Raw genomic sequence first — 24,068 nt, 5'->3', positions numbered from 1 at the left:
TTTTTTTTTTTTTTTTAATTTATATGGCTAAAGAACCTTTTACTATTGGTTTTAATTCCCTTTACAAGGTCCAACTCTGCTTGGCTTTTGGCAGTTCTCACTTTTCCCCTACACTTTCTGACCTCCAGGAGGTAGCTTTCCTTGTTGATCCATCCTATCTTCCATTCATTGTAGGCTTTCTGCTTTCTCTTAATAACCTGCCTAAGATGATTGTTCATCCAGTTTGGTCTGCAACCCTTCCCTACAAATTTTTTTTCCTTGCTTCGGGTACAGGCTTTGGATAGTTCCTGCAACTCTGAGTTAACATAATTCCAAGCCTCCTCTACATTCAGATCATTGAGTTCTTCAGTCCAGTCCTCTTCCTCAACTACTTCTCTTAGAATTTTTTAAGTTTGCCTTTTGAAATCAAAGACCCTAGCTGTAGACCTATTTTTCATTTATCCATCCATTTAGCTTAAATTAAATTAGATCATAATCACTCGATCAAGGTTGGCCTCTACAACCAGTTCTTCTATGAGGTCCTTGCTACCAATACTAAATCTAAAGTGGCATCACCTCTTGTTGGTTCAGTGACTATTTGGTGAAGAAATCTATTAGATATCACATCCAGGAATATCTGAGCCATACCATTATTAGTAGCACTCATTCTCCAAACTATATCTGGGAAATTAAAGTCTCCCCTAATCAGACAATTCCCAGTAGTATTTATTTCATTAAAAATATTAAAGAGGTCTCCATCTATATTCAAATTGGATCCTGGGGGTCTGTGGCATATCCCAAGCACAATCCCAGTGTAGCCTCTGTTACCTTTCTTCCACAAAATGATTTTGACCTAAACAGATTCCGCTTTATCCATTCTTCCACTGTACAATAAAATACCTTTTTCAAATTTCACAGAAAAAGAAACTAAGGTACACAACCTTATTCTCTGACTAAGACATGCCAAGTTTCAGCCAAAATCTCATTTATAACATACGCCTCCAATAGAGGGCACGCTTGTTCACTACCTTTTCCCATGAGGGTGAAAAGTTAAGGAAGAGGAGAGAGGTGATCTTGTAGTTGGGGAATGGATAAAGGCCATTTCTACACATATGTATCTTCTTGTAGTAAATATATGAGAATTCCAGATTCTCTCTTTACAGACAGCATGTCTAATAAAAAAAAAAGGTCAAATTAGATCTGTCACCAAAGCATTTTGTTATGAGACTACTATACTGCCTTTTGAACTTTAGTCCTGGACTACTGTGCCACATCATGAAGAAAGCCCTGCTATGGCATTTTTCATATTCTAGGCACTTTTACAAATCACTTACTAATTATTTCTCAACTTCCTGCCAGACCAGAAATGAGACTCCAGCATCTGAAATGGGTTGTCCCAACAGGCCAGGGAAGCTAAGAGAGCAACACTCAGAGAGCTGGAGGGAGAACAAGAATCCTAGGATACTGAAGCACTCCTGCTCTGATAGTTACCCCAATGAGCCTGCCAGCCTGGCCCAGGTGCACTGAGGCCCTTTTATAGCCTCAGCTCTGAATGTTCAGTGCAGCTAATGGGCAATGCTTTGCATAAGGTTCCCAAAGCTTAGTGGTGCTGGGGTAAGGGCATATCAAACAAGTGGGAATATACACAGGCCACCTAGAACCAACTCCATATCCTAAACTAGCTCCAACTGACTCCTACTAATACTACTACAGCACCCCTCCCCCCAAATAAAACATCTCCTAATTCCCCAGAAGGGCAAACAAACCCCCCAAAAACCTCCTCCATCCTTTTCATTTACAGAACGGAACTCCCCACCTGGTGCCTTTTATTTTGTCTTCTAACTTTGGTGCCAAAGACATCAGTACTGCTTATACAGCCAGATATCCAGCATACTGGGTAAGTTTTGAAAATAGCATTGAATGCTGGTTTCATGGTCTACAATTATTGTTTTCTTTCAATAAGGAAACAAACCAAACAGAGCCATTTTGACATTTGCTCTCTAAGGAGCATAAATATTACACAAATCAATGCATGTCTAAAGTAATAAATCAAAAAATGGCAGAAACACTAATGTTAGGTTCTGACTACAAACTATAGGGAATAATAAAAATTAGAAAGTACTTGTCACTTTCAGGTGTGCCCTTCAGAGTAGTCCCACCATCCTAAGGTTTTCAAAACTACAAGGAAATTTTCATTCACACCAAACGAATTCCAAAATGAAACCTGAACAACTACATTAGATAATTCCAAAGTCAATCTTTCCTGTCATTTAACATAATAGTTCTTGTAAAAGTTGAAGCAAGTATTTTAATAGATTAATTATAGCCACCTTTCCTTGTGTTATAAACATCCAGCTAAGGGTAGCATAAAATCCCTCCTCATCCTGTGAAAGGTTAATCCCTCCTTTACCTGTACAGGTACAGGTCCTTTGGCACCTGACCAAAAGGACCAATAAGGGGACCAAAGGACCTGATACAAGTCCTTTGGCACCTGACCAAAAGGACCAATAAGGGGAGAAGATGCTTTCAAATTTGTGGGGGAAGGTTTTTGTTTTGTATCCTTTGTTCTCTCCGGGTCAGCAGGGAACCAGGGCAGGGAAAATACATCTTCCTAAGCAGTATCTGAACTAAGCATCTAATATTACAGAAATAGTAAGTAATAGCAAGGAAATGCGTTAGATTATTTTTTGTTTTAGCTTGTGAATTTTCCCTGTGCTAAGGGGGAGGTTTAGCCCTGTTTTTGTAACTTTAAAGTTTTGCCTAGAGGGGAAATCCTCTGTGATTTGAATCTTATTGTTACCCTGTAAAGTTATTTTTCATCCTGATTTTACAGAGGTGATTCTTTTTTAAATAAACTTCTTTTAAGAACCTGATTGTTTTTCAGTGTCCTAAAGACCCAGGGGGGTTGATCTGTGCTCACTTTGTAACCAATTGGTTAGGATATTATTCTCAAGCCTCCCCAGGAAAGGGGGTGTAGGGGCTTGCGAGGATATTATGGGGGATGTAGGGCTCCAAGTGGCCCTTCCTGAATGTTTGTTTAAATCTCTTGGTGGTGACAGCGATACCAAGGGCAAGGAAGGAATTTGTGCCTTGGGGAACTTTTTAACCTAAGCTAGTAGAAATAAGCTTAGGAGGTCTTTCATGCGGGTCCCCACAACTGTACCCTAGAGTTTAGATTGGGGAGGAAAGCCTGAACCCTGCAGCAAAAAAAAAAAAAAAAAAAAAAAAAAAAAAAAAAATCACCAAACGTACAGAAGAGCATAAAATATCAAATGTAAATACCAGCTTTAGACTTGTCCCTGACATTTTTATTTTTAAAAGACAGGATGAATTACATGAGCAAAGCAATTCTCCACTACTAATTGTATGTCACAGGCAAACTGAAAACTCATTCAGGTTCACTGGTGTCCATAGAGCAGGATATCAAAAGAGTGTGATCCTACCTTCTTGGTACACCCAAAGCCCCCAATGATTTTTGGTGCATACATAATTTTGGTTAGACAGGGAATGCAGGACAGGGCCCAAAGTGATTTTAACAATGTAACATCCCTCAGAAAGTGAATCCCCATTTTCAAGATTGACATAGAATTTCACAGTTAACTTTGCAATTTAGACAGGCCCTGAACACTACTAACTGAAAGATATATTTAAAAAAAATTAACACTTATGGCCATTACTCGGAAGTTAGTTTATTATGATATAGTACCTATATTTCAAAAATCTAACTGGTTCAAACATGTAACAACATAGTTCACTCATATATCACTGAAGTTTCAAGCGTAATAAACTACAGTGTAATTCATTTTTAGTTAAAACTTCATAAAGTGTTTAATGCCATTGCACATAAAATATTATTCCATTCTCAAGTAATGATAAAGATAGGCTCTCTGAAAACACATCATGTAAAATATATATAGCAAGCCATATAGTCAACATCAGAAAACTCAGTTTAATATTTCTGCTCACCTGCTCTTCTGATTACTTTGAGTTTAACATATTTTTAAAACTGTTTTTTATAAATTGTAACTAGCAAACTATTTGTTTTATGAAGGTTCTTGTCAAATAAACCCCTTTTAGGGTAACTGGGTTTAAGGAAACTTCCCACAGAATATTGCTGTTTCTGCAGTTCTAGCCTGTGGTCTTATTTTTTTCTCACCTTCATATTTCCTGCCTAGAGCACAAAATTATTTACATATTTCAGAAACGTATTTTTCAGATAAAGTGAAATTCTCACATCAACATAGAAATATTTCTACTATATTTTTGTTTTCAGCATATAAGCAGCATTGTTTGTGCTACACACCATCTTCTGAGAGGACTAACCCAATGCATCAGAGTTACTCAGGCACTATGGTGAGGGGAAGCAATATGAATACCTATAAACATTTATAGCATATATAAAGAGAAAGAGATCCTTTCATGCCTACCCTCCCCAAAAGCTTAGAACAACAGTTTTTGAGATGTTCATTAACCAAACTGGTCAGATGCAGCTGAATATCACCCTGTCTTTTTTATATATAATTTAAACATGTCATTCTCCCATGAACTGCTCTACATACAAACACCTAACCATAAACCCACAGACAGCTTGTAGCTGTCACAAGGGAGTAAACAATTAAACAACTCTGATGAAATTAAGACCTGAATATTTGCTCTTATATTGACACCATATGGATCTTTTCTTCACTTTTAATCATAAGCTCTACTGGTAGAATATCTGTTACAAAATAAGAAAAACTCAGCCTACATTACTGGCGTAAAAGGTTGGGGGCTGTTTTTTTTACCCTTACAGAAAGCAAGAGATAGTTGCTGGGCACAAAGAGATTGTAGGTATGCTCAATCATGCTTCCTCAAAAATTACCATTAACATTAAACTACCTTTTTAAGCATATGAGTCAGACACCTATTACAGCTTTTCCCAGGTGATATTAGATCAATTATAGTAAGTTTCACCATGCAAACTGTACCTCAGGGAATAGTTAATTTCTTATCTGTTAATTTGGTTTCTTCAGTTGCCTCTGAAAGCCCAGACAATGGGTAAATGTCCTCTTTTCAGCAGAGAGAAAAAATACCAAACCAAACCCACCAACCTAGCTCCTGGGATATCACTCCCTCTATACAGCAGTCTGGCTGTCTGCCCAATTTACTTTAGATAGAAGTTACCTGAACAATATAAACCCTACCAATGTAAAGGAACTACATGGAAAATTATTCAAAGAAAAATTCAAACCCTAACTCAAACAAAACCACAAAAATTGTGGGTTATATACTGTGTGTATAGAGGAATATGGAACAACAAAATTACTTATCCCTAATACATCTTTACTCTTGTCAGCAAGAAACTGCAGAGTAGGTGCCTATAAAAAACCCAGAAAGTAAAAGACTAGTGTGCACAACTGGGCACATTTGCAGACCCTGGAGGAGGTGAAAAGCTGTCAGGACATTGCATCACCAAATCTGCTAGCCCTTTGGTAAAAAGGACTGACCCAAGAGGGAAGGCAACTTTCAGATGCTTCTTTAACAATTTAAAATTTGAGTGTCTCTTGTAGGTCAAAACTACCAAAGTGATTTTTCCCTACCAAGTTTGTTGCCTTAAGGCTTGTCAAACTAGGGCATCCACAACAAAGATGGAAGTCCTGATACTATAACAGATGAAATTTCAGAGTTAATAAATGCACAGTAATGCACATTGGAAAACATAATCCCAACTATACATATAAAATGATGGGGTTTAAATTAGCTGTTACCACTCAAGAAAGAGATCTTGGAATCATTGTGGATAGTTCTCTGAAAACATCTACTCAGTACGCAGTGGCAGTTAAAAAAGCAAATAGAGTGTTGGGAATTATCAGGAAAGCGATAGATAACAAGACAGACAATATCATATTGCCTCTATATAAATCCCTGGTATGCTCAAATCTTGAATTCAGCGTGCAGATCTGATTGCCCCATCTCAGAAAAGATACTGGAATTGGAAAAGGTACAGAAAAGTGCAACAAAAATTATTAGGGGTATGGAACAACTTCCATATGAGGAGAGATTAATAAGACTGAAACTTTTCAGCTTGGAAAAGAGACGACTAAGGGGGGATATGATAGAGGTCTATAAAATCATGACTGGTATGGCGAAAGTAAATAAGTGTTATTTACTCCTCATAACCCAAGGACTAGGGGTCACCAAATGAAATTAACAGGTAGCAGGTTTAAAACAAACAAAAGGGAGTATTTCTTCACACAATGCACCTGGAACTCTTTGCCAGAAGATGTTGTGAAGACCACGACTGTAATAGGGTTCTAAAAAAAACTAGATGAATTCATGGAGGACAGGTCCATCAATGGCTATTGGCCAGGATGGAGAGGGATGCAAAATGATGCTCTGAAATTTCCATAGCCTCTGTCTGCCAGAAACTGTGAACAGGTGACAGGAGGTGAATCACTTGATGAATACCTGTTCTGTTCATTTCCTCTGAAGCACCTGGCATTGGACACTGTCAGAAGACCGGATGCTGGGCTAGACGGACCATTGGTCTGACCCAGTATAGCCGTTCTTATGTTATTATGCCATTGCAGAGAAAAATCTCAAAAGTCTCTATCTAGAAGAAAAAGTGCTCATCAGTCTGCCTTGGAAACCAGTATTGTAGACAGCCGTGACAGGTTGCTGGGGCACTATCTGGTCCTCAGTTAACAAGGGATTAACCTCAGTTAACCTCAACTTCACCCTCCTCTTGGCACCTGTACTCTGGGAAGAACCATAAAATAACTGCTTGAGGGACACAGAAGGAAGAATGCCTATGGAAAGACAGGGTTCCATACCCAAGGTCACAGAACTGAGTTGAACTCTAGGTTGTCATCTGTTAATTGTTTTTTTGCCTGTGTCAACTCAGTTTTGGGGATAGTTAAAAAAAAACAACAAGTATTTTCTGTGAATTTTCAAACAAATTACAATATTTTCACTTTGTTCAAAAATTTTCATTGAAATATTTCAGTGAAATTAAAATTGTCTTGATTTGAATCATCATTTTGCTTCAGTTATCAGAGGGATTACTTTTCAGAGTAGCAGCCGTGTTAGTCTGTATCCGCAAAAAGAAGAACAGGAGGACTTGTGGCACCTTAGAGACTAACAAATTTATTAGAGCATAAGCTTTCGTGGACTACAGCCCACTTCTTCGGATGCATATGCATCATTTTTGCATCATTTTGCATATGCATATGCATCCGAAGAAGTGGGCTGTAGTCCACGAAAGCTTATGCTCTAATAAAGTTGTTAGTCTCTAAGGTGCCACAAGTCCTCCTGTTCTTCTTTTAGAGGGATTACTGTTGTTCCCATTGCCATCTCTCCCACTGGAAAAGAGGGGAAAAACATATCAAATTTTTTTTCGATTCAAAACAATTTTCATTTTGATTCATTTCACTGAAAATTTTTAAGGAAACAAAAAATTCCATTTCCTTCAAAAAGCCATTTTGCATCCAAACATTTTTCGATGAAAAATTTTCAGAGGCTCGATTGATTTTATTTCTGAATATGTTTATATATAAGGGCTGTCGATTAATCACAGTTAACTCACGCGATTAACTTAAAAAAATTAACTGTGATTAAAAAAATTAATCACGATTAATTGCACTGTTAAACAATAGAATACCAATTTAAATTTATTAAATATTTTTGGATGTTTCTACATTTTCAAATATATTGATTTCTATTATAACACAAAATACAAAGTGTACAGTACTCACTTTATATTAGTTTTTATTACAAATATTTGCACTGTTAACAAAAGAAATAGTATTTTTCAATTCACCTCATACAAGTACTGTAGTGAAATCTCTATTGTGAAAGTGTAACTTACAAATGTAGATTTTTTTTTTGTTACATAACTGCACTCAAAGAGAATCTGGAATTCTCATATATTTACTACAAGAAGATACATATGTGTAGAAATGGCCTTTAGCCATTCCCCAACTATAAGATCACCTCTCTCCTCTTCCTTAACTTTTCACCCTCATGGGAAAAGGTAGTGAACCCAACTGTAAGATACCCTCTCTCCTCTTTGGCTGAAACTTGGCATGTCTTAGTCAGAGAATAAGGTTGTGTACCTTAGTTTCTTTTTCTGTGAAATTTGAAAAAGGTATTTTATTGTACAGTGGAAGAATGGATAAAGCGGAATCTGTTTGGGTCAAAATCATTTTGTGGAAGAAAGGTAACAGAGGCTACACTGGGATTGTGCTTGGGATATGCTACAGACCTCCAGGATCCGATTTGAATATAGATGGAGATCCTGCTGCCTGCTTCTTATTTACAACGTCACCTGAAAGCGAGAACAGGCATTCGCATGGCACTTTTGTAGCCGTTGCAAGGTATTTACGTGCCAGATATGCTAAACATTCGTATGCCTCTTCATGCTTCAGCCACCATTCCGGAGGACATGCTTCCATGCTGGTGATGTGCGTTAATTAAATTTGTGACTGAACTCCTTGGGGGAGAACTGTATGTCTCCTGTTCTGTTTTACCTGCATTTGTCATATATTTCATGTTTCAGCAGTCTTGGATGATGACCCAGCACATGTTTGATTTACGAACACTGTCATTGCAGATTTGACAAAATGCAAAGAAGGTACCAATGTGAGATTTCTAAAATTAGCTACCGCACTCGACCCAAGGTTTAAGAATCTGAAGTGCCTTCCAAAATCTGAGAGGGACGAGGTGTGGCGCACGCTTTCAGAAGTCTTAAAAGAGCAACAGTTTGATGCGGAAATTACAGAACCCTCAACCACCAAAAAAGCAAATCCATCTTTCTGCTGGTGGCATCTGACTCAGGTGATGAAAATGAACATGCATCGGTCTCCACTGCTTTGGATCATTGTCGAGCAGAACCTGTCGAGCAGAACCCGACGCATTCCCTCTGGAATGGTGGTTGAAGCATGAAGGGACATATGAATCTTTAGTGCATCTGACACGTAAATATCTTGTGACGCTGGTTACAACAGTGCCATGCAAATGCCTGAGCTCACTTTCAGGTGACATTGTAAACAAGAGGTGGGCAGCAGTACCTCCTGCAAATGTAACCAAACTTGTTTGTCTGAGAGATTGGCTGAAGTAGGACCGAGTGGACTTGTAGGCTCTAAAGTTTTACATTGTTTTATTTTTGAATGCAGGTTTTTTTATACATAATTCTACATTTGTAAGTTCAACTTTCATGATAAAGAGAATGAACTACAGTACTTGTATTAGGTGAATTGAAAAATACTATTTCTTTTGTTTTTTACAGTGCAAATATTTGTAATAAAAAATAATTATAAAGTGAGCACTGTACACTTTGTATTCTGTGTTGTAACTGAAATAGATATATTTGAAAATGTAGAAAAACATCCAAAAATATTTAAATAAATGGTATTCTATTATTGTTTAAAAGCGTGATTAATTGCGATTAATTTTTTTATTGAGAGATTAATCGCAATTAATTTTTGTAATCGTTTGACAGCCCTAATATCAATATCTATAATATATTTATATTTATATCTAAATCTATCATCCCTTGAGGAAAAACCCTTGCAGACTATACAGTACTGGTGTTTTCTTTCTGCTATATCATTTTACCAGATCTATACCACATTACTAATGGCAGGATTTTATATGTCAAACAGATCACAATCTGCACAGAAACTATGCAAAAATCATGAACTCTCTTAGGTGCTCTCTCTCTGATTTCCAGCCCACTGAAATCTTTGGACCCTCCCATCCAGTCAACTAGGAAAGTGATATTTCTATGCACTTCTAGATGCTGGATTCTACTTTAGAGTGTGTCTATACTGCAGCTGGGAACGAGCTTCCCAGATTGGGTAGACAGACTCGTGCTAGCTTGACTTGAGCTAACACAATAAAAATAGCACTGTGGACATTGCAGCTCTGGCAGAGCCTTGGGCTAGCCACCTGAGCTTAGACCCAGGGGGTTGGGTGGGCTTCAGAGCCCAAGCTACTGCGTAAGCTGCAATGTCCACAATGCTATTGTTAGCGTGCAAGCTCGAGCCCCACAAATCCAGGTCTATCTACCCATGCTGAGAGGCTTGCTCCCAGTTGCAATGTACATATACCTTTAGATGCTACAAGAACTGAAATTAGATATATGCTTTGAGCCACTTAAAAGTTGTCTAAGAGCAAATGGAACAGTGGGGAGTTTTCCATTATAGTCCATCCTGCGTCAAAAATGTTGTGGATAAACAGTCCATTGGCTAGCAATAACTGAAGCTCTCTTCTTTGACTCCAAGGAGTTCTCCTGTAGATTAAGAATGCAGCTCACCTGTTTAATTGGCATAACTATATTTTCTTTTCTAAAAACTGTCCAACTCTCCCCCGTAGGAATGTCTTCCCTCCAGAATTATTAGTTTTCATAGCTTTCTCCATAACAATTGTATCCACAGAGGGATACTAATCCGCTGCTGAGAAAAACTCTGAGACTGAGGCTTCTTTCTCCTTTGGGTCAAAGGCTGGAACTGAGAGATGTCATGAGACTAGGACAGAGGCCATGGCCATGAAGGCTGATATATTTCATATAAGGACAATATATGGGAGAACCCGCATTTCTCCCAATTATCATTTGGCCTACTAAGAAGTCTCCAGGGAGAAGAGTTGGTCACCCAAATCTACAGAGCCATCTAAGGTTGGAGCTGTAACTACCTTTGCAGAACATGGGTAAAAAGTGTTGGAACAGCCATCCTTAGCAGAACCACCGCACAATAAACATTGTATAGGCAGTTCTTATTTTCTTTCTGGCAAGGCCAAGGCTCCTTCCGTGATGAATACATTTTAATGATTGAGCAAATGGGTACTAATTTTCATCCTAAAAGTTCCCTTTTACTCATAGAATTATGTAGATTAGACCTGGATATGTCATCAAGTCCAGTTCCCTGCACTCAGACAGGACTAAGTATTATCTAGACATTCCCTGACAAGTGTTTGTCTAACCAATTCTTAAAACCTCCAATGACGGAGATTCCACAACCTCTCCAGGCAAATTGTTCCAGTGCTTAACTACCTTTACAGTTAGGACATTTTTCCTAATGTCTAAACTAAATCTCCCTTGTTACAATTTAAGCACATTTCTTATTGCCCAGTCCTCAGTGGATAAGGATATCACCCTCTGTATAACAACATTTTATGTACTTGACCACTGTTATGTTCCCCCCTCACTCAGTCTTCTCTTCTCTAGACTAAACAAATCCATTGTTTTCAATCTTTCCATGTTTTCTAGACCTTTAATCATTTTTGTTGCTCTTCTCTAGACTTTCTCCAATTTTGCTTTTCTCCAACTCCACCTGCTGGTAGGAGAACTTATAGTCCACCCAACTACCTGTGCTGACATAGAGGGACATTGGAGAAACTGTTCTGGAGTGTATGTAGCTCCTGTTAGTGTCACCAATGTACTGGCAACTGCAGAAATTATCAGAGACAGAAAAGGAAGGAAAGACACAGGAAATGGGGGACAGAGCTAGGGCTGGTTCAAAAAATAAAATGTGTTTTTAAAAAAGTTATAGATATCACATATTCTCTCCATGAGGATTATAGTGGTGAACTATTTTGGCCTTTCAAACAGCCTATGGGATTCCATATTTCATATAAATTTGTTTCTCTCCACAGTAAGTACTTCGCACTGTGGGAAACTAGTTATGTACTTAAGGGTGAACATTGTCTAGAGGTAGCCTTGTTAGTCTAAATTGGATCAAGGAAAAGCTGCTCAACAAGGCAGATAAGACAGAGAATTTAGGTATTGGAGGTTTATGCCTTTAACTGTATGAAATATATTTTCACATCATGACAATTCAAAACTCTGTTAAACAATTTTTTTTCTTGAAACTTTGAATTCTTCTGAGAAAATCTTATGTTGAAATCAAGGTAATAGGCAACTTTTAAATATGACAGAGAGAAACCAAGAAACATGCCATTGGGAATGCGACATAGTAATTCGCCAATTCTGTTGTTTCTATTTCATATAACATCACACTGGGTTCCTTTAGGGATGGAAAACACTATGTCTACTGTTCTCTTGTCTGCTAAAGAGGGGATTTCTGTCTAGCTTCTGCCTGATGTCTTGAATAAATCAAAGTATATTATGGATATTTAATGCTAAACTTTAAGGATGCTTGTTAATGCCAATCAATTCACAAGCCTAGATCAAGCAATCCTCTACATATGTAAACTTATTGTATGCAATTCCTGGTGAGGCAGTTATCTGGAAAAGGGACTTATCAGAGATGGGGTTTGAAATGGTACAAGTGCATTCTGGAATGTTTGAATTATAAATGAACAATACATTGAAAGGCCATACTAGAAACAACAATAAATTTAAATATAAACATTAGGCAACAGAGCAATGGGCAAAACGACAGACAATCAAAATATAGTAACGACAAATTTTAAAAAAACCTATTAAAAAAAGAGGTCTAGAAGGGGAACTGGCAGTTTTGGAAGAGCTTTCTAGGGAATACATAGTTTGTGCCACTGCTCCTTTCCCAGTTGCAAAATAAGCGTAGATGTCAGAAATATTTTTAAAAGTGCTTTCTCCTTTTAAGTGAATTTATTCTAAATGAAGGTTAGTCAAACTACAATGGTCACCTTTCTTTCCAGCATTTGAAGACAGGGAGTAATTTAAAGGAGGGGGAATTGAAACTTTCTAGTTGACCAGTTTGCTGCTGGTGGGTTATGCTGGGTATTCATTTAGTTTTATATTCAAGTAATATAAAGGGTGCTTAGAGCATACACACAGGAGTCAGCATTTGTATAAATTAAAAATAAAAAAGAAGAAATTATGGCATTTCCTTAGAACAATGAAATTATCAAAAATACCGTTATATTTAGTCAAATTTTGTTTAATGTTGTCTTACCTTAACATTTCTAATGGATTGGTCTCATGCACCTGATTGCCACACCTGGGGCAGTCATTGCTGTCTTCAAAGTGCTGAACAATACATGTCTTACAAACTGTAACAAAGAAAAAATTGCCATAATTAGATAAAAGTATACATTATTGTAGTGTAACTTTTAGATCAAGAAAATATTATTGCTTGCAATATGGCTTGCAATTAAAAAAAAAACAGACTTATGCTGAATGCTTCTGGTAGCAGGGATAAGAGGGGTATTCTTTAACACAAGTGATTACAATACACCATTAACTTATCTGTTTCTTGTTCCCAAAAATTATGACTAGCTGTAACCTGCTGAGATATTACAACATTGAGCGAATACAGGTTAGGAGAGTATTGTTTATAAGTATGCAATTTTTTTTACTGTTTTATATTCCTCACAACATAGCACAGAGATTCAGAGAAAGTACATGCAGGGGATCCCGTCTCAGCAAAGCAGGAGCTAGTCATGACTTTGGAGGATCTGAAATGAAGGTAAGTTTGCAATCAGTTATGATACAGAATTCCTGCAAAAATCCCTGCAATACTGGTGACTGAAAAACTTGACATCTACTATTTTCTAAAAGGGTAAAAAGAAAATTATAAAAAATTGTTCCATGGGTTGAAATGAGCTATTTTTCCCTCCACATATATAGCCTTTAACAACAGTGATGGTAGAAGCACTGGTGAACATTCAGTACTTGAATCTTAAAATCAAAATCATCAGAGAAGCGTAGATATTGAATTAGGAATCAACAACATCAAAATAAGAGCCTACAAATTTATATTAACCCAAACACTACTATAGTTTTTAATCAAAAAGTATCAGATTGTGGTTGCTTCCAAATATGATTAATTACAGATTTTAGTATCAAGACAAAAAATTGAATATAATTTGGCAAGAAGTAATAGGTGTGCTATTATTAATTTGTTAAAATGTTCTGGATGCAAAGTAACTTTCTTCTGTTTATTATTTTTCACCTGAATTGAAATGTGAACTGCAAATACTTTAATAAATGGACGGAAAACTATTTTGTAATTTCTTCCAACAATTCTCCAAAGAACTAAGACCACTTCTGAAACAAAAACAGTGAACCCTAATAATATGGGGATCTTTGAGGGACTCCTGAAATCTTCAGAAAACAAACATTTTAATAATCTGGAAAGCCAGCCAAAGAGGTTCTAAAGTCTGCATTCATGTCTCTCTGAGCCTGGGGCATAGACTTTAAGGCCCACTGGCTGGCTCTCCTAATTATAGAGACTGATGGCTGGCTTCCCAAGGATGGATGGATCTAGCAGCCGGGCTGCACTGCGGGTCCCCCATAATCCTAATGAAATGAGGAGGATCTCTTGCCGACAAATCCAGCAACAGGGGCACACCTGCTGCACTCCAGGCTTGTGACACACAGGGTGCAGACGAGAAAGGAGATGCCATCAAGGAGGCACAGTACAACCCTCAGGACACAAATGAACTTTCATTATCTGGGATTGCATGGTATAAAGTATTAATATGGAATAGCAACAAACAGTAACCACAGAGACACTACACAGATCTCATTATAGCAATCAACAATAAAATATTTTAATACTTCTGACTGTTTAAATATTGAACTTGATTTTCATTTGTATGAAAATACATGAACACAAAACTATCTTACAGAGCAAAAATTATTCAAAGGACTTAACAAGAACAGAAGAACAAACTTGATATTCTGGTCTTGTTTGCTCTTATATGAACTTTTTTTTTATACCTAGAACTCTTAAATATGAATACTTCACTACTGTCATTTTAGTGTCATATGAATATATTTACAAACTATTACCTTAGAAAACACTATGCAATAAGTCATCAATACTCTAAACTTCAAATATAAAAGAGCTATAAAATCTACAGAAGAACATTAAGGCCCTGATCCAGCAAAGCACTTAAAGCCATGTTTCACTTTAAGCAGATAAGTAGTTGCAATGACTTCTTACAGATCTGCAATTAAGATCTTCATAATTTAGTTTTAAAAATGTGACTGATAATTACCTCTGCATGCAACTCAGAATAAGCAAAAATCTTCTCATCCTCCAAAAAGGACAGATGTCAAGATGTCTTGTGTTGGTACTATAAGAACTCCCCCTCCACTACCCCCAGTTGAAGAAAAAAAAAAAAAAAAAGGGCATAGTTTGACCAAAATTGAATGTTACCAGCCCAAAACACTTCATCATCATTAGAAAAAGGAAAACTGATTTGAAATAAATATTGATGTTAACTAGAATAACTTGTGCTCTTTATTATGTACAACTGTGCTGTCATTAGGGAGTTGTTTACCAGAAGCTATATATGACTTTTACATATCTGTCAGTAAATCAGAACTCAAAATGTGAATTCTAACACTCAAAAACTTTGTACGGACTTGTGATTCCTCTATAGGAGTAGGTCCAATCAACCAATATTTTCATCTGTCAGAGGCATGAGCTTATTCTATTATTCATAATATGGAAAACTCTGCACATTTTCCTGGGTCTATCACTTTGACATTTCTAGAATAGGGGGAAAAATCTCTGAGCAGGAATTTAAGTGATAACTATATTTATTTAACACCTTATAAAAACCTTCACACTTACAGTATGAGATACACAAATATGGTACAATTTTAACTGTTTTGTTTTACAGTACAACACAAAGCGACAGCCAACACACTGGAGAAAAAAATAAACAAAATGTGAGATGGGTTTCAGAATTTTGAGACATATGCCACGCATGTCAGTGCAGCGAGAGAATTGTCAGATACACTTGATTTTTGGCTGCACCATGATACGTAGGGCAAACCATTATACAAGTTTCACGACTCACTTACCACAGCTTAAAAGCACCAGTGTGACATACCTTTAATTCACTAACATACAAATCATGTCATACAGTGCGCTAATTTTCCTTTATATAGGATAATTGTTAATACTGATGGTCCACTTTCCACTTTTAAAACCCTTGCACTGAGCCAAACAGTTATGTATACATGTGTCAGTGCTGCTGCACCCACATCAACACTGAAGGAACACATATCATTGATACTGTATTTACAGAGACAAGGTGGGTGAGGTAATATCTTTTATTGGATTAACTTCTGTTGGAAAAAGAGGCAAACTTTTGAACTTACAGAGAGCTCTTCTTCAGCTCTGCATAAGCTTGAAAGTTTGTCTCTTTCCACAACAGAAGCTGGTCCAATAAAAGATATTACCTCACCCCCACCCCACCCCCTTGTGTTTCTAGTATCCTGGGATCTCCAGCCCTGACTCATCTCTCCCTTACCCACAGCTAAGTAACAAGACAGGTGATACAAAGAAAAGCTTCTCTGTAGATCACCTACTTTATTAAACTAAACTTTTACCTCTTTATATACCAGCTTTAAAAATAACCTAATTTTTCGAACAATGTCCTTGTTAGAGATTTTAAAATTATAATTAAAAAACACTTCACTTGTTCAAGGGCATAAATAAAGTTGACCGTTAATCAGCCACTCCCTTACACACAATGTAGAATTCCATGAAAGGACCAACTATTCACCAAAATCTACTGCAGACTTGCACGCGCTTTATCACGCTTCTGAAAATTGCTTAGGCACTTACCTTCCACTTACACGCTCCATTAAGTGCCTATCTGCCTATTTAAGTACATGCTTACTATCACAATTACAAGGAGCAGAGAGACTCAAACTGGAGTTCCCTCTATTTACAAATGGAGGGGTCCTGGTGGTAGGGTATCCTCCTTGAGGAACTCACCTTGTTCCAAAACTGGATGGGTTTACTGACCTTGAGGACACACTGCAAGTCACACATTTACTTAGGCTTTGGAGGAGGGAAGGGAAAAGGGACTGAGATTTGTTTGTGGAGGGTTGGGAAGTTCTGAAGGAATTCTGACGTGGGTACAGTCCTGCTAGGAGACGCTGGTAGTTTCAGCAGGGAGATTTGTTTTTGTAATTTATGTCAAAGACACAGATTGCTAGATAGATATGTTATTATTATGTAATATGCAACAAACAACAGTTTTGAAAATTCTGGCCCAGGTAATTTTTCTGTGGGGACTGGCATCCTTAAATCACGGTAAAGCTAGTATTCCCTCCTTCCTGAACTTCACTGAGTAGACATTACATGCTCACATGAGGAGCATGATACTCTTTGAGCCTGATCTGCAAGGACTATACTCTGTGTGTAAGATATCCCAGAGAGCTCTTCCTGTCTCTATCATTCAGAAGGCACAGGATGGTTTAAAATTCCCAGCTGTTACTTATGACAGACATTGCACTAAGACTATTGTCCAGATACCTAAATATTACAAGTGGCAGAGCAGCCGCATCTACAACTTCTCTACCAAGAAAAGCTAATACAACACTGGTCTAAAGGGAGAGAAGCGAAGAGAGAATCCAGGCTGAGGAGATGCCATTCATCAATGTCTTCATCATCTGGGTCTGGCTTTATTAGCTAAATGATAGGTCGAGTCCCTGAAAAGTCACAGCACTAACACCATTAGTAGCCCGGGAGAATAGCATTTATGTTAGGGAAGCACCCTGTGTGATCCATTACAGCCTAAATGACTAGAATAGTATGATTTAGGCTCGAAGAACTCTGAAGGCTGATTGGGGTTAAAGAACTGGAAGTGAAAACAATCCACAGCCCCAGAAGTTTTGGAAGCCTTCCATTATCAGAAGAATATAGGTATTTTGGGCACACAGATCAGCAGGACATGCCTCACTGCAACAGATTCCTCCTGTGCTATATCTCCCAGAGTGCTCTTCTGCAAACGAAAGAATTTTCAGGAAAAGTAGTTCTTGGATAGTCACCAGTCTGTTGTAGCAACTCAACTTTCCACAAAGGGAGTGGCTCCCACATGGGTGGCTATACATTGTAAAGCTGTAGTCAGTTCCATGTGCAGAAACTCAAAGGTGGGGGGGGGGGGGGGTCTTGTGCAGATGTCTCAGCCACTCATTTTCAGTGCAGACAGAACATTTCTCACCAACTGGCAGAGCTTGGCTTAGTTCAGTCTTCCCTCCCCATAATTCAGTTCAACAGTTCTCATGTTATTAGAAATGTACATTGGATACACTATACTGTAATTTTAAGTATAGTATACTGCCAGAACCATAACAAATCCCTTTGAAATATTTGACTTCTCTCTTCCCCAATTAACTCTAAGGCCCAAAGTACTCCACACTGAGATTTTTCAATGATAATAGTGTATATCCAAGCTGAGCAAGCTGAACATCCTGAAACACTTTATAATCTTTCATGCTATACATTTTTTTAAAAATGAGTGGTGATATCTGGAGGAAGCATTACTTGTGAAGGATGGATACCTTGCAAAGTACTACTTACAGGTATGGAGGCATTCAGTTACTGTGGTTGGCTTGATAAGATATCCTTTACAGATGTAACAGGTGATATGAGGATTGAAATCTTTCACCAAGTGCTTCCTCTGGGTAGCCATTCGTGGGACAGGCGATGCTGGCTGAGCGCTTTAGGCCAGAGGGGTGAGTTTGACAGCTGGAGGTGATGTGGTTCACAGGAGCTGCTCTGTGCAACTGCACCTCTCCAGGCATTTGATGGACATTCCAGACCTCTCACGGAGACATCATTCATAACTCCTGCTCCTTTTCTGGGCTGGGTGTTTTCATACCTGCAAGGCATGTGAAAGGAGAAGCATAATAATGATGACGATGTCCCAGCAGACAAGTGTCACAGTCCTTGGCATGGGGCAATCCACAGCACAGACTCTGTACTAGGTGCTTTGCTGACAAGAATTAAGCCAGTGTCCCTGCCCCCACCCCCCGAGCATACTACGAGGCTAGCAAAGTGACACTCAGGGCTGGGGGAGGAGGTGGGGGGCAGGTGCAGGGGCTGCGCTCAGGCTGCCGGGACCCTGGGAGATTTTCAGTAAACCTTGGAGGAGCCTGGGAACGTCCCACTGAACCACACACAGGACGAACTCCTCCTCCTGTAGAGGCACAGCCCGTAAACAGGCCTCACCGTGGGTCCCGGCGGAGGGCGGCTCTCCCCGCTCTGGTCCCGTCCCCCGGCCTGAGGGGAAGGGGGGGTCTCCCCGAGCGCTGGGCAGGCCGGGGCACCACGGCCCAGCCTCAGGGCTGTGGTGTGGCGCTCCCTCCCTCTTGGAAAACTCCTGTCCCTCCCCCCATGCACCTGCGGCGCCTCCTGCCCCGTGTCCGCCCCAGCCCCCCCGAGCAGTACCTGCGGCGCCCGTCGGCCTCTGGCCGGCAGCCCCAGCCGCGCTGCCCAGCGAAAGAGAAAGGGAAACAGCGTGCGCCTCCCGCCCCTTCAAGCCCGCCCTCCTTCCCGCCGGGCTGCCGCGGCCGGTCCCAGCGCTGGGCCAGAGCGAGAGCAGGCGGGACAGGCGCGCAGGCGCTGCTCCCACGCCGAGCCCTCCTGCGCCACAGCCCAGGCGGCCTCTCGGGGCAGGGCGCGGCGTCTCCCCGCGGGCTCCGGGGCTGCCGCTCCCAAGAGCCCCAGGCACCCGCCGCTGGAGCGGGGAGCTGGGGCGAACCTCTGGGGGAGTTGGGGACAGTGGGTAGTTTTGGAGGTGAGGTAGAGGGCAGCCGGGGCTGAAGAGGGCAGATGGCTGGGGAGAGGAGAGGACGTGGGGCAGGAGAGGGCAGATGGCTGGGAAGTTGCAATGGGGCTGGCAGATGGGTGTGAATGGAGAGGAGGGGTGGCCGGAGAGGGCAGATGGCTGGGGAGTTGCAGTGGGGCTAGGGAGGGTAGATGGCTGGGGAAAGGAGGGGAAGTGGGGCTGGGGAGGGCAGATGGCTGGGGAAAGGAGGGGAAGTGGGGCTGGGGAGGGCAGATGGCTGGGGAGTTGCAGTGGGGCTAGGGAGGGTAGATGGCTGGGGAGGGCAGATGGCTGGGGAGTTGCAGTGGGGCTAGGGAGGGTAGATGGCTGGGGGAAGTGGGGCTGGGGAGGGCAGATGGCTGGGGAGAGGTGGGGTGGTAGCGGAACTGGAGAGGGTAGGTGGCTTGGAAGTTGCTATGTGGCTGGCAAATGGGTGTGGATGGAGAGGAGGGGTGGCTGGTAGAAGTGGGGCTGGAGAGGGCAGATGGCTGGGGAGTTTCAGGGGGGCTAGGGAGAGCAGATGGGTGTGGAGAAGAGGGGTGGCTGGAGGAGGTGGGGGTGAAGAGGCTCGATGGCTATGAAGCTGGGAGCAGCTTGTGTTGAGTAGCATTAGATGAGGAGAGCAGTAATTGGCACAAAATAGTCCGCCCCCAGTGACTTTTCTCTTTCTGTCACAGTTTTTATAAAAATCTCTCTCGGGACTTAAATCACACCTCTCAAGGAGTTTTTTTTTTTAAATAATACTGAATTTTGTTCTTATTATAGTTTGTATCTAATTTTCGGACAGCTGAAACAAATGAATTTTCAAAACTTTTATCCTTTCTATATAGCACTGGGCATTTAGGGAGAGAACAGAGTTACTATCAGTAAAATACTGAAATAAATTAGGCTCAGATCCAGAAAATAATTACACAGACGCTTACCTTTAGTGGGACTACTCATGGATGTAAAATCAAGCATGAATGAAAGCATTCCCCATTGTCAGATGTTTACTGTCTTGCTCCTTGATTTATATAAATACAGGGTTGCTATCAACGTTGTTGGGATGGAACTGGTGATGTATATTTAAAAAAACAAAACTGATGCATGGTTGGGGGAGACACAAATTAGGTGAAAAGAACAGGAGTACTTGTGGCACCTTAGAGACTAACAAATTTATTAGAGCATAAGCTTTCGTGGACTACAGCCCACTTCTTCGGATGCATCCATGAAAGCTTATGCTCTAATAAATTTGTTAGTCTCTAAGGTGCCACAAGTACTCCTGTTCTTTTTACGGATACAGACTAACACAGCTGCTACTCTGAAACAAATTAGGTGGAATTTGGTAAAGATAAAAACAGAACAAAGTACTTCCCATGCTGTGATTTTGCTTTAGAATCTGTGACTGTGCCGTGCCATGTCTACCACCTATAGCCTGTGACTTTCCACTTTACTTATGAAACAATTGCTTTGTCTAGGCCCAGTTCTGTCTCATCTTCCATATTTTAGTTATGCTGCAACAGTAGAAGGCTTTCCTAAGGCCCAATCCTGCCATCAAATCCAGATGGGTGGAACCTTTACACCTAAATGGAGTCCCATAACTTCAGTCTGAGTGCAGGATAGGTCAAGTATTGTTCAAATGAAATCTTACTTATAATTAAAGTTATGGTACAATGAAAGTATTGGACATTTTTTTTAAGTATGAGGTTTTTAATTCATCAAAATTTTTTTTTTCAAACAAAGTTTTCATTTTTATGAGAAGACTTTACAATATAAATGAAAGTTTGCTGAACTATAATCAATTTTAACTTAGTAAAAAAACAAAAACAAAAAACAGCATGGATTAAGAACATAAGAATGCTCATACTGGGTCAGACCAAGGTCCATCTAGCCCAGTATCCTGTCTTCTGACAATGGCCAATACCAGGTGTTTCAGAAGGAATGAACAGAACTGGTGATCATCAAGTTATCCCCTATCACCCATTCCCAGCTTCTAGCAAACTATTGTCTAACAAAAGTTACATTTTGTTGGGTTTGGCCTTGTTTGTCATAATACACACTCTGGCAAGTTTTTCTAAGATTAAATATCACCTTGTAAGAAGGAAAACATGCAACATAAGAATATATTTGTTAGATGACAAAATTGTTTAAAAGAAGTATAAGGAAACAGTGAAATAAAGTCCCAAGTACTTTCAAAAGTTTCAGTTAATAAAACATTGCAAGTTAATGAAAAAACATTGTTTCCCATAATTTAAACAACTTTTACCACGAAGTATGTAAAAAGGAGGATTTTAAGACACGGTTTTCTAAAGTTGTTCCTTCTTTACGCACAGCAGACAGGCATTGACTCAGATTAGGAAAATGTGGGGGAGGAAGGAAGAGGAAATCAGTAATTTTTACAAACTACAATATAATTAAAGTCAAGTAATAGTTTTGAAACATAATTACAACCAAAATTATTAAAGATACAGGGAAGTTCAGATATTTGAAATTGAAAGCTGAAAAGAGTGTGGATGTCTGAATGGAGTATTTTTAAAAAAAATAACATTGAATTGTTACACTTTAAAATCATAATGATCTTTAACAAACATTTATATAATACTAAATGTAAGTCCTTTTTCATATCAATCAATCTTTTATTTGGCAAACTGAATATTTCCATTTGTGATTAAGTTTTGCCAATTGTTAGAAGTTGATTTTTTTCAGAATCATCATTTGGGTGGCCCTACTGAACATGAAATAAAGTCTATAAGCATCAGAGTGCAATATTAAACCCCTTTGGGTGTAAAATAAGCAGCTGCTGCTATTTTCTTGGCCATTTCAAAATGATTGAGGCTGGGAGGATTGCTTTAAAAGAAATTCTGTCTGGATCCTAATTTTGGGGACTTCAAAACTTATTTGGTTTATAAAATCTCTTGCTTTGGTGCGGGAATTCTGCACCAAAAATTAAAAATTCTGTGCACATTTTAAAATTCTGCAAATTTTGTCAAAATAACACTGCATAATCATGCCCATTTCAATTAATTTGGAAGTTTATTTCAATATACCTATCAGCAAGTACGTCTGTAACAGTACAGACACACACAAAAAATTCCCCCAGGAGTAGAGAGTTAAACCCCTTTGACAACCCAGTTCCTGTTTCTCTGCCTCCTTCTCCTCCTCCTTCCCCCGAGCCCAGCAGGGAGCCAGACACCCACAACCCCTCCCCCCCAGCCCAGATATCCACACCCCTTTCCCCCCACAGCCCAGCTGTAGGGCCCCCCCGGCCAGACACTCACACCCACACCCAGAGCTCAGCCATGCCCCTCCTTGCCCAGATACTTTCACTCCCTACCTACCAAAGCCCAGCCATGCCCCCCAACCCAGACACTTGCCCCCTACCCCTCAGAGCCCAGGAAGGGAGAAACAGCCTGATTCCGGGTCCCAGGCTTGCATGGAGTTTCCTGCATGCTGTCTCCTTCCTTCAGGGCGTGCTGGGAACTGCCGCTGCTGAGAACCCTCTAGCTCCCTCCCCCTCCCCCAGTAGTGTCTTCTATGTGCAACCTGGGCTCTGCTGGGTCCAGTGGCCCCTAGTGGTGGCCAGCAGCACTGCAGCGAGTTTCTGTGGGGGGGGAAAGGAAATCCTGTGTACACAACATTAATTTCTGCAAAATTCTGCATTGTGCAGTGGCACAGAATTTCCCCAGGAGTATTGCTTGTTAAAAGGTCTTTTCTAAGTATATTTGTTTATCCACCAGACTCAGTTTCAAATAGTAATTGATGCACAACATTCCATTAAAGCATAGCTATAAGGTGGAATGATATTGTTGTAATGATGTCTAGCTCAAACCATATTTTAGAGCCCCACACAGACATGACTGGTTTAGACACTCATGAAATTCAATAAGGACAAATGCAAAGTACGCCACTTAGAAAGGAAGAATCAATTCCACACGTACAAAATGAGAAATTACTGCCTAGGAAGGAGTACTGCAGAAAAGGAGCTGGGGATCATAGTGGATCACAAACTAAATATGTAATGTAACACTGTTGTTAAAAAAAAAAGCAAACAGCATCCTGGGATTTATTAGCAGGAGTGTTGCAAGCAAGACATGAGAAGTAATTCTTCTGCTCTACCCTGCGTTGATAAGGCATCAACTGAAGTATTGTGTCCAGTTCTGGGCACCACATTTTAGGAAATATGTGGACAAATTGGAGAAAGTCCAGAGGAGAGCAACAAAAAATGGTTAAAGGTCTAGAAAACATGGCTTATGAAGAAAGACTGAAAAAAACGGGGTTTGTTTCGTCTGGAGAAGAAAAGACTAAGGAGGGACATGATACCAGTTTTCAAGTACATAAAAGGTTGTTAAAGAGAAAAATTGTTCTTGTTCATCTGAGGACAGGATGAGAAGCAATGGGCTTAAATTACTGCAAAGGAGGTTTAGGTTGGACATTAGGAAAAACTTCCTGTCAGGGAAGTTAAACGCTGGAATAAACTGCCTATAGACGTTGTGGAATCTCCATCATTGGAGGCTTTTAAGTGCAGGTTAGACAAACACATGTCAGGGATGGTCTTTAATACTTAGTCCTGCCTTGACTGCAGGGGACTGGACTAGAAGACCTCTCAAGAT

At 39.8% G+C, this 24,068-nt stretch overlaps 1 protein-coding gene across 12 annotated transcripts in view; it reads right to left on the bottom strand.

The window, feature by feature from the left end:
• Positions 1-24,068, bottom strand: part of PCGF5 (polycomb group ring finger 5) — a 106,499-nt gene that overhangs the window by 38,221 nt on the left and 44,210 nt on the right. For 6 of the 12 annotated variants that reach the window (XM_065552063.1, XM_065552062.1, XM_008170582.4 and 3 more), the window contains 2 exons: positions 18,231-18,531; positions 12,855-12,951 (listed from right to left, as the gene is read on the bottom strand). In XM_065552063.1, coding sequence (XP_065408135.1) covers positions 12,855-12,951; positions 18,231-18,342 — 209 coding nt within the window. In that variant the 5' untranslated portion in view covers positions 18,343-18,531. Of the gene's footprint in view, positions 1-12,854; positions 12,952-18,230; positions 18,532-18,881; positions 19,018-19,100; positions 19,634-24,068 lie in introns of those variants that run through there. The other 6 variants (XM_008170580.4, XM_065552064.1, XM_065552065.1 and 3 more) reach the window with 5 other exon arrangements.

This window comes from Chrysemys picta, chromosome 7, assembly GCF_011386835.1.
Source record: "Chrysemys picta bellii isolate R12L10 chromosome 7, ASM1138683v2, whole genome shotgun sequence".
NCBI classification, from domain to species: Eukaryota; Metazoa; Chordata; order Testudines; family Emydidae; genus Chrysemys; species Chrysemys picta.
This window is presented reverse-complemented; position numbering and strand designations above follow the sequence as displayed.